Source organism: Myxocyprinus asiaticus, chromosome 26, assembly GCF_019703515.2.
Source record: "Myxocyprinus asiaticus isolate MX2 ecotype Aquarium Trade chromosome 26, UBuf_Myxa_2, whole genome shotgun sequence".
In the NCBI taxonomy this organism is placed as follows: domain Eukaryota; kingdom Metazoa; phylum Chordata; class Actinopteri; order Cypriniformes; family Catostomidae; genus Myxocyprinus; species Myxocyprinus asiaticus.
The window spans coordinates 38,414,026-38,426,090 of record NC_059369.1 but is presented as its reverse complement, the minus strand read 5'-3'; the positions used below and the strand labels follow the sequence as shown (position 1 = coordinate 38,426,090).

The 12,065-nt window shown below is 37.1% G+C and overlaps 1 protein-coding gene across 3 annotated transcripts in view; it reads left to right on the top strand.

The window, feature by feature from the left end:
* Positions 1–12,065, top strand: part of LOC127416611 (neuroplastin-like) — a 67,192-nt gene that overhangs the window by 34,889 nt on the left and 20,238 nt on the right. For all 3 annotated transcript variants that reach the window (XM_051656046.1, XM_051656045.1, XM_051656044.1), the window contains exons 2-4: positions 1,869–2,216; positions 9,016–9,193; positions 10,347–10,441. In XM_051656046.1, the coding sequence (XP_051512006.1) occupies positions 1,889–2,216; positions 9,016–9,193; positions 10,347–10,441 (601 nt within the window). In that variant the 5' untranslated portion in view covers positions 1,869–1,888. The remainder of the gene's footprint in view (positions 1–1,868; positions 2,217–9,015; positions 9,194–10,346; positions 10,442–12,065) is intronic.

The following is a 12,065-nucleotide window of genomic DNA, read 5'->3' as shown; positions in this document are numbered from 1 at the left end:
TTGTGATGCATTCATAATTCACCTTTTTTGTTAGTGCTGCTTTGGTAAATCTCACCGTTAAAGCTGTGGAAGTGTAAACTCTAGAAGCATTCATAAATAATTTCATTTACAGGCCCAGTAATCCGTTACCATAATAACTTTTTCCGGAAGGGCATCATCTCTTCATTTATTAGCATTTCCCAGAATATGAGAGATGCGCCAGTGTTTTTAGCATCTGGAGTTGGATTTTTTGCAAAATACTGTACTATTTCTAAAGCAAAGGGGTCAACCGATAGTGGTGTTTTAAATGTGTTATATAATGCAATTTAGTAATAGCAAATAAGATGTAAACAGATTTCTGAATTTAAAGGTATTTTACACAACATTTACTCAAAATCATTCAAATATATTTGAAAACAGAAAATGTGCATTAACCATCGACAAAATTGTTGGTAGATTTTGGAACTGACATTGGGTGGAATGATCACTCTTAATCGGCCAGTCAGCATAGGTTTAAATTGCCTGCCCTAAACTGTATATTGGCCTATCACTATGAGAGCCTCAGAGGGAACCTGGAAAAAAAAAATCATGCAAAACCTTTTCAAAGGAAATATTATATTAAAGAATAGTTTTATTCTACATAACTTATCCACTCTGTATTTTCCACCAAACAAGAAGACAGTGAAAAACTGCATGGAAGACATGCTAAAGGAAGAATAGCCGTTTCCTTAAGCATCTTGAGATGGACTGTGTAAATTATCCTGCCAATGCACAGAATAATGCATTGCCTCAAATGGTCCATACAGACTTTATATATTCATTATGTGCAAATGTTTTTCTTCTCTTATCCTGTGGTTTATCATTTGTCAAAGATATGTGGTACAACGGTTTGCACATCAGTTTAAGTGGTTAATACCTGTATGGGCAAAAATATTACAAAAATAATGATCTGACTTCATGAAAAATTTCAGGAGAATGAGGAGACACAGAAGAGTCAGTCTTGAAGGAATAGTTAAAAAAAAAAAAAAAAAATTGTCATTATTTTCTCACCCTCACCTTTGTCCAATCCTGTATGACCTTCTTTCTTTCGTGGAACACAAAAGGTGAAGTTTTTTAAAGTTCAAAATGAACTAGTCTGTTAAGCTCCAAACAGGAAAATATATATTCCCCTCTTCTGCAGCTCTCAGATCTTATTGTCTATTCTGTGTATATCTGTCACATTTGGTTATGACATAAGAACCAATGGCATTTTGGCATCTATGACGTCAAATCTAGCACCAAGCATACAAAGCTATCATATGACTCCAGAACACTTTAGTTGTATGGATGTACTTTTATGGTCCTTTTGGGAGTTTGACAGATGTGGTCCCTGTGAACTGAGTAATAAGTAGTAAATTAATAAATTACTTAATTCATCTTTTGTGTTCCACAGAAATAAACAACAGCATAAGGGTGAGTAAATAATGACAGAATTTCCATTTTTGGGTGGACTATTCCTTTAAGATAATCTCCTCTGATTTCCTTTTGAGCTGATGTTGGCCAACGCCCATCAAGAGTTGAAGGTCATATTGTAACGTGCTCTCAAATGAAGAGTGTCCAAGGGTCCATTAATCTGTTTCTCACTGATGTATTCACATTTTGCTCTTTTATTCTGTCTTCTACTACATTACAACTGTTTTTTCCACTCATTTATGATTTGTGGCTTGTTTCTTCTTGATTTGCTGTTTAATCATTTTTCCTTTTGGTTTTCCAACTGACTTGCTTTGATTTCTTCTTGCATTTCTTTGCTTTTCCACCCTCTTCTTTTAAACCTTCTTCTACCTTTTCCCTGTTTTCCTATCCACTACCCCCGCCCACCCCCATCACTCTGAAACCCTCTTCCTCTCCAGCTGGGTTTGTGAAGTCGCCAATGTCAGAGACTAAGCTCACGGGAGACGCCTTTGAGCTGTACTGCGATGTGGTCGGTAACCCAGTGCCGGAGATCCAGTGGTGGTACGCTGATATTAACCGGGCGGACTCCTTCAAGCAGCTGTGGGACGGTGCCCGCAAACGCCGGGTGTCGATCAACACAGCATATGGTGCCAATGGTGTCAGCGTGCTGGCCATATCACACCTCACGCTGGAGGACGCAGGAGTCTACGAGTGCCGAGCCAGCAACGACCCGCGTCGCAACGACCTTCGCCAAAACCCGGCAATCACCTGGATCCGAACGCAAGCCACCATATCCGTGTTGCAGAGTGAGTGGTCTATGTACTGTAGTATCTAGATGGTGCAACATGTACTGTAGTATTCTGCCACTACCCAACAGTGTAAAACTTCCCCTGTTCTAAACAATTGCTCCTTTCCCACCATTATAGTGATTACAAACTAAAATAAAACAACCCCATTTTATATGTTAGTTTCCAACATGATCCGATTAGCATTCAAAGCGATTCGTACGTAAAGTGTAGTACACGTGTTTGTATGTTTGAATAGACACTGAAACAATATCACTTATATGTATGAACAACTTAAAATGGTTAATTTGTAATTTATGTACAAATTGTTACGAATCCTTTTTCCTGCACTGAAAATTTTTCATTGACCGTTCAAACAAAATTTAGGGCTGCTCAAGCAAATGTTATGATATTCGTCTCGTCAATGGTTTTATTCTGCTCTGTGTTATTTATAAAGATTGGTCAAACCATTGCACACACACACACACACACCAGTAAATGAGTAAAACACGTTAACGTCACATTGTAACATTAATAATTTTTTCTATATTTTATACTTGTTTTGAGCATATAAGAGTGCAAATGACTTTACTTGAATTGGTCCCATATGGATTTCATTAAAAATAACTTTGCTATTAAAAAGGCCTTTCTCAGACAAAGCTTCACTATAATTTACTGGTAAATGAGAGTCCTGCGGTGGTACCCTTGCGAAGATTCCAGTGATTCGACTAGCCGTCAACGGTTTCATAAAGATTTGTATGTCTGTTAAGTTACACATATGCCAAGGGTTTAGATGTGGTCAATACATTGATATTGTAAGTTTCAGTGTATATCCACTGTACCTACGAATATCTACAAATGATTTGACTTCAGTTGATTTCCTGTGTTTTGAATTTGGACAGTATTGCATTTGTTTTCTCAATTAATTCTTTATGTATTTTTATTATAGTTTTGATCTTGGTATATATCCGAATGTAACATTTTCCTTTAGGTAGAATTTGAGGATTCACTGAATTCAATAGTCATTTAGTCCCTTTTCTTTCCTAATGCCTTGAGCCTGTTGTTGTGGATGACCACAAACCCAGATAAATTCCTGAGTCTCTGTCTGCCTCTCCTCCTCCTCACACCTCCCCCATCCCCCCACATCCTGGCTGTTTTTGTGTTGCTTCCTGTTTCTTGTGTCCTCAGATATTTTTATTTGGTTTTTATTACTTGTTTCATATGGATTTTATTGAGTCAGGTCTCTTTTGTCTGTTGTTGTTCTTACTTAAACGGATAGTTCACCCAGTGACTAAGGCTGTCAGTTGCTTACATTCTGCCTAACATCTCCTTTTCAATAGAAAATGAGGAGAGAATTTTCCTTTTTGGGTGAACTATCCTTTTTAGTTTTTTTTTAGTTTTAGTTTTTTTTGCCGTTGCGTGGGTTGTTTTATTTACTTCAAAGCCTGATATTACGTGCCTTGTGCCGACCATAAAGCCTAACGGTGCTTTGAAGTCATGCCGTGTTCTATCTGTGCATTTTGTCCTTGGAAAACGGTTGATGAAACAGCAAGAAGACACAAGGAAGAGGTAATTTTAGTTAAACACCCTCTGCAGACAATTCCTTATCTCTATAGCTTATACCTTTTGAAAAATGAACAACATAAAGCAACATAACCTTATCCTGGTGTGCCATCTGTTATAAAACTGACCTGTGTTCAGTCCACAGCCAGAGTCTGACCTTGTGCCTTCTTTGCATTTGCTGTTTGCCTGTGATTCAGTAATGACATTATATTCCTCCTGCTCTGCTCTATAAACATGAATCAGGGTCTGATTAATTTGTGTGTGGCTCAGCAAACATCTGACCACAGAAGCACTGAAGATCAAGGATTACTGTCCATCAAGAGCTGCATCTCTGAGACACTTGCTAAAATAAGCTATACGTCTTTTTAATGCAACTGCAAGTGTGAAAATATGAGAGAGATTTCAGGAAGAGTTCTAAAGCTCTTTTGAGTGACCTTCCTCAAGGTCCTATAGATATTTGGCACTAAATGATTAGTCTTCTTGTTGTTACGAAAGTGCGTAACGAGCTAACACCCTTTGAACTTCATATTCTGTCATTACTGACATTTAATGTTGTCATATTATATACATGTAATACAATATTTAACATGTATATAACAGGCTATACATGCTGATGTTTTGGGAATAAGAATGTATAGTTTGTCAAAAGGACAGTGTCCAAATTTATGGTGGTCTTTTGTTAGCTTCCTAGCTGCGGTGTGCTCATGCATTATAGCTGTAGTAGACTGTAGTAAACACTGTTGTAATTAGAGTAGCACCCCAAACTGATTGCCATGCTTATGTTGATATTTTTGTCCTCAAAATGAGTGTTGTATCATCATTATGAGGTTAAACAAAACTTCTCTTTACAGTTTTTTACCAACTTGCCAAAAACAGTCAGACTGGCCGATAATTGTGAGCACTGTTTCTTTTCTTTTTTTCTTTTCTGAGCAAGGACTGTACAGAGATTCCAGGACTGATTCTTTGAGGAATTGCCAGCGGAGATGCACAAGGATCAAATCCACTGATTGACCATTCACTCTTTCCTCTTAGCAGGAGTCCTCCAAATGACCATCACATCACAGTATCTCAAGCCATTTTGTAGCTCATTCCAGATATCTGTCAGATATTTTTGCTGGTGTGTGTGCCGGCCGGGTACCTCATGCTCAGACAAACACTTTGAGGTGAGAGAAGGCATTCTGATGCTGGCTTGGGTTGGGGGGGGTGTTGGGGTGGGGTGCTAGTACTGACAGTAACTCTACCCTCAGCTAAAGCAAACTGGGGAGGAGGTGTAGGGAATGCTAATTGGAGCTGCTTGCGGCACACAGCTCATTCGATGCCCCTCCCCCGAGTGGGAATGATATCTGGAGCTTTACTGTACAAGCCAATCTCAGGGTAATTATGGTGCTCTCTTCTTTTTCCAACTGGGTACTCTGGTTGCTATATAAGAGCCGCCTGGAACAGATGAGCTCACAGAGACCTGCTCAACTGAACAGACACCTGATTCAAATAAAGTCTTGAAGTATAAATTTAGATCTGTATGGTATAGGAAATGAGCATAAGAATAATCATAGGTGAGTCTCATGAGAACATGCATCAAGGTCATGTTTCACCCTAAAATCAAAAGGACATTTTGATCAAAAGTAATTACAAAATACCATAATGTGTTTTACTAAAATGACCATAATGCATTTTAGTTTAGAATTTTTGGTCATTGTCATTAATGTTAATGATGATTCTTATGAAATTATCAGTACTTTAATACAATATGTTTTACTGTATTATAGTAAAAGCATTATATATAAATAGAATCAAAAATGACTCGGAAATATTCTTATTAGCATTATTACAAGGGATGCACCATAATTCTGTCCAATAAAACCTTTCGGACTGAAATTTCTCATCTTGGCATTGCTAGAACATTTCATTTGACAATTTGAATAGAAACTTTGCAGCTTGTGATGATACAGGCTTAACTTGATTGAAATGGAAACATCGGCTGATTATGTATGATGTATCTTGGCAGGAAAATAGGTTGCTTATACAATTGATGAGATTTGCACACCCTATGTATGCAGTGCCCGAATTGATTCCAGTCTTATGGGGGGTCCCCACCCGCTTAGCGGTATTTAGCGGCACAGTCGGTGTTCAGGTTGATACAACTGGTAATGTATCACAACAGAGCATGCATGCATTACAGATTACTACAGAATTCATTAACAAAAGATTCTTCATACATGACAAAGGATGTATTCTCTTATAAACCTTTTTCAAATGATTATTTCTTAAATTAACCTTAAAGGCAGCACCAAACTACATCAGTCCTGACAGATCTCCTTAAGCCTCTAATAAACTAATAATATACTGATGGCACTTTATACTTCCATTTGCCATTAACAAATATACACTGTAGGCAGACCTAATTCTTAACAGATTAGTAGCTAGTTCATCAACATTTAAATCTTTCAAATTAAACTTTCATGACATTCATAACCAGTGGCGGGCCATGCATTAAAAGTCTAGGCCTTCAGTGTGATTCATGCCATTAAGAAAACACAGTTTCACAATGAATAAGACACCCTATGCCTTTGGGCATCATACATTATGTCGCAGCTAACTAGTAATACCAACTGACATTTTAAAAACACGTCCACGCACGAAAGCCAGAACTTGAAACGACACTTAATGCTCAAGCAAGCCTAATTTTAACTGCAGCATGACTGTTTTGTGAAATGAACGTTTCCCGAACAGACATTAAAAAATTATAATTTTTCATATGAATCTACCAAGGTGGTCTATAATACCTGGAAAAATTTTTAATAATATTTGCGATTTATATGTTACTTGCTATACATTTCTTTTCGTCAGGGTACATGGTTATGCTGCGTTCCATTCAAGTTGGATGAGGGAAATTCCTACTTGATATATCCAACCATGAATGCATTCCATTCCCCGATTTTCGGAACTGCAATGCTCCCGTTAGCTTAGCAGGGTTTGACTCTCATTAGAGATTTCTCCTCGCAACCCAACTGATAAACAATGCTGCAGCGCTAGCATTTGTTCTTCAGGTGTTCGATTATCAAAAGAGATTATAATGTTTTATACACCTGTTTCTGCAGGCGTTTGTTAAACAAGCTTTAATATCATGTAATGTGGAAACAAACTCATTTTTGATATTACTTAATAAAGTGAATGTTTATCACTTACTTTGTATATCTCCCTGAGTGTCGACACATTTGTGTGACATCATGCCCCTGCATCTCGGCGAAATCGGAGTTGAGAATTTCTGCACGAGCCTACAAGTTGTAATTCTGACTTCAAGATGCATTCCACTGCACTTTTCCTAGTAGGAAGTTGTAAAATCCGACTTTCTGAGTTGAATGGAACGCAGCACTACTTTTCAAAACTTGATCTGACACTGAATGCTCCAGCAGCCTAATTTACACTTAGAAAACTCCTGATGTTGCTATATCAATGCAAAAAGCACTTACCAATTTGCTTGAAGTGAAAATCAGTCCTCCTTTCATGATTAATAAATTAAGCAATCACACGGTCATGCAGAACATCTCAGGTTTGTAAATCCATAAGGATCTCTTTCTCAATGGTGATAGCGGCAGTGATGGAAGTCGACTCGTCAGCAAGATCTTGCGCTCTTCGCTTTCAAATTACGTGATTGTGTCACTCAAGGCCATCACACCCACCAAGAACAAATAAATCAATCTGATTGGCTGATGAATCTGACAATCTGACTTTAGTTGCCCATTCATTTGCACTGTTGAGGGATTCTGTGGAAATTCTGAAGGCCTGAGGGGTGGAGCTCAAACTCACGCGCTGCTTCGGGCATGTGATTTGTGAAACAGTTGTCACACTTCGCTTGTAAGAATCAAGGAATAAATTCTGACTGGATAAACTTTTCGTTTTTCTCTATTTGTTTGTAGATTACGAGTGGAAAGCGATTAAAATTACATAGGCAAAAAGATGATTGAGAATGAAATTATGAAAAATATTTATTTATTTGCCATGTTAGGCCAGCAGAGAAGGCTTTGTTGGCCCTGAGAATTCGCCACGGTAACTACATTAATGTATTTTCAGTTTTAACTGTCTATTAAGCGTTGTATAATACAGTAATGTTTAATGGTTTATTCATGAAAGTTATACAATGTTAATATATTTTATATGATATAAACTACCACAAAGAAGCAATTCTTCATCTGTATATGCTGTTTTGCTTTTATTATTATTGTTTTTCTATGAAAATTTGTATCAGACCAGTGGTTCCCAACCTTTTTACTTTGAAGCCCACTCTACTTATATATAAGTCTACACATACAGTATATCACCGCCATGGATGCGCGCTCTCTCTCCTCGCGCTCTATGTGTTTGCTCGTGTGCATGCGTGAGAGCGTGCTATCGTCGATGGCCGTGAGAAATGCTAAATTATGATTATAAAACAGTGATTTTTGGGAACATGCGGGATTTTGCATAACCGTGATAGACATGATACTTCATAAATTCTTAACGGTTGACATTTCTACTGGTCTATTACACATTGATGCAGAGCCAAACAGCTGCTTGATGGTCTCGTTACAAAGCATCAACAAGGTATGCCGTTTTAAGAGGTTTTTACACTCACATTTGTAAATTAAATAGTATTTGTCATTATTATCTTTACTAAAAATGGGACCCCCCCCCCCAATTCGAGCACTGTATGTATTTAAGATTCTAGTGCCTACTCAAATTCCAGGCAAATTCCAGGCATTCCTAGTTCTGCATGCACATTTTTATTTGCATTGCATATGTTCTATGTCTATACTGTTGTTTTCGGTTTCGGCCAAGAACTTTCATTTCGGTTCTTCATTATTATTATTACTATTAAGCTTATCATTACATTTATTGATATTAAGCATTTGTAATTAGTCCTTATATTAATTTTGTCCCATTTAGGATGTGTTGTACCTTAAGGACAGGTATGTGTGTGCTTAATCAACAATAAGGAATGTGCTAAACGTCCTGTAGCATATAGCCCAAAATCAATGTCATATTATTTTATTAAATTCTGACAGTAGACTCAAAATCTTATGTGCAAACATGTTACGCATTTTCGTGTATGTGTGTGTGTGTGTGTGTGTGTGTGTGTGTGTTTAATATGCTGTCCAGTTGTGTCCATTACCCCAAACAGGTGCACATCAAGAAACTCAGTAAAAGGAAATGATAAATGTCCACCAGGTCTGTATTTTTTAAAATTATCTAATGGTCCAGTACTTTGTCTTCGTTTCAGAGCCAAGAATCAATGCTTCAGATCAGGAGATTTTGCAGCCTAAAGCTGCACAGGAAGTGCCCATCACGCTGCAGTGTAACCTCACCAATTCGCACAGCACGCACCGAGAAACGTTCTGGATGAAGAACAAACAAGAGATTCCCTACACACGAACAGAATACAAAAACACCTTGTACAAGTGAGAGTTCACATCTACAATTCAGCATAGAATGCTTTTTCTGTTGGGTTCATCAAAGGAATATTCCAGGTTATTTTCAACTTGGGATATAGTGAAAATAAAACTTCTGTCATCATTTAATCTTTCTCTTGATGTTCCAAACCCTTATGACTTTGTCCCTGTAACACAAAGCTGCACTAAGAAACTGAACTGTTGATCATGGTATGAATTTTCAAATAGGTTAATAAAAAATTAATTTATACAGCGATTTAAAGTATAACACAATATTATGAGAAAAAGCAGTGCAATATATCTGTTTATGATTGTATTGGCACAGCCATACTTCATACGTATACCTGTAGACTTCATAATATCAAGCAGTTTTGAGATTAGTATTCTACTAAAACCTTTGTGGGATGTTCTGAGGACAATCAGGATATTCAAGCACAAAATCTCTTTAGTAACTAGTCTCATCCGAGTTAAGCCTCGGCAACTGAAGCCCCCTCCCCCCCAGACCTTTCAAAAACTCTCCTCAGCCAGCCAAGAGTGATGTGGCGAAAGGCAATGTCCTGTCACACTGCATGTCACAGGCAACAGAGAGACAGTTCCACCCAGAACAGACAGCACTGTGCCAGCAGCTCTTGCACTACTAATGAAGTTCCCCTTCCCTGTTCCCAATGCAGTGCACTGCCAAAATATATCTTCACACTGTCGGCCGACTGAAAATTGCATTCTGAAAACATTGTCATAAAAGTTTTCCTCTGATTATTAATAGTCTAAAACACTTTTATGATTCATTTTAGTTTAATATCGACATGAAACAGCATTCACAACCCGTTTTATTTCTGTATGTGACAAATATACAGTATTTATGTGAAACAGAATATTCAATGAGAAAAACACTGATTTTATCCATCGGGACTTGGTGACGTCAGCCGAAAAGGGAAGCTAATTTGGAGACAGAGCAAGTTATTCCATTTTGATGAAAGATTACGAGGATTAACTTTTTTATTTTGTTTAGAATAAATGCACAATAGAGGAATAGGTATTATGAAAGTAAATTAAGAAAGTGATGATACGTTGACCTTGAGAGGTAGGACATTTTCCTTTTGATTCGAGTGATTGTCTATTATTCTCAAGTTTGCAGTGAAGTTTTCATTTTGTTTTCTCATAGGATAAATAAACCGAGGGCAGATGATTCTGGGGAATACATGTGTGTTTACACCTTTAAGTCGGCTCCAAATGCCAATGCTTCCATTGAGGTCAAAGGTAAGAAATCTTTTCCCAGTCAGCACATACCTTTTTTTAATAGGTCAAAAACTCAGATTTACATGAAAGAGATCTTTATTGCTTGTCACTTTATTGCATTATGTCTGGTTAGGACAGGGTGTAAAACTTATTAACATACTGTTAGCACCATTGAAATGCTGTTGCTGTCCAGAAGAGACTTAACCCTGTGCTATAATTAGATTTTGTTTGGAGTTGTAATTAGCCTAGTTTTACCTTAAAGTAAACTCACTTGAGAGATACAACTCAGGCCAGAGTAATTTACCACTGTAAATCCAGACAGTCACGTACAGAAGTCTCACTGTGAGCACAGACAGCGCAATTCCATCTCATTAAATTTGCGTCCACACGGCGGGTGACATAATGGCACCCGGATAACTGCTGTCACTCATATATCAGGGCAGCAGTCATCTGCCGTGGACTTCATATTGACTTTACGATTCAAAATGTGGGATGACTATTATAATTCAGACTGTAAATGAAAAAGGACTGAAAAATGGAGGCGAACAGAAAATTCTCAGACAAATAACGTTAAGATAACTTATTTTCACATGGAAATGCACAACAGGTGTTTTTTAGTATTTTGGGGAATATCTAGCTCATATTTCACTGCAAAATGTAAATAAATAAATACAGTATATATATATATATATATATATATATATTTTTATATATATATATATTATTATTATTTTTATTTATTTATAGATAAATGAAGCCTATTTTTAGGACCATTAACTTTTGTTTTTTTTTTACATTGTGACATTATTTTCATGAGAATTAAACACAGTTTCCCTAAAAATTCTGTATACTTAATTTTATTCTCTCTACTGTAAGATGAATATCATTTTACTGTATTAGGAATATCATTTTTTCTGTATTGCTGCAATTTTTATTTATTTATTTATTTATTTTTGCCTTAGAAAAAAAACAGGCTTAATTTTCTTTAGGCAAAATACAATTTCTCATTCATGTGTTTTGATTTTTCAGGTTAATTTGATCCCGATATGTTGTTAACAGGTATCATGAGATTCACCCATTTAGAGCTTCGTATCAATTTTATGTGCAGTGGAGATGATACAAATAATGTTTAAACCAGCCAGTTTGCTGTATATTAAATAAGTCCTAACATAGTGTAAGGCTGGGCAAGGCTTAGCCTTCCCCTGGTCACGGGCATTATGTTCATATTAATGCTTAGGTATTGATTGGAAATTCTTGTTGCCGCTCCTAGATAACACTGCTTGTAACTTTGAAATAAACTAAGCAAAATTGCTACTGCATATTGATCTCAGAAATGGGTGAGCAGTTGATTCCATGTAGTATTTTGTGATTTCTATGAATTAGAGATCAGACCACAAACCAATAGAGAAGCAGAACACGTGTCTGTATGCGGGGGTGAGCGGTCACGCGCTGCTCTTGAAAAGCTGCCTCTACTCGCATGTGGAACTGACTAGAGAGAAGCATAATGAACTTAAAAGGTGTCTGAGCAGGTATACTCGCCAGAATGTGTGAAATAACAAACAAAAACAGTGTCGGAACATAAAAGAAATAGAATAGATTGACAAACAAGCAAAGGTGCTGGACAGTTGCAGCCCAATTTAAGCCC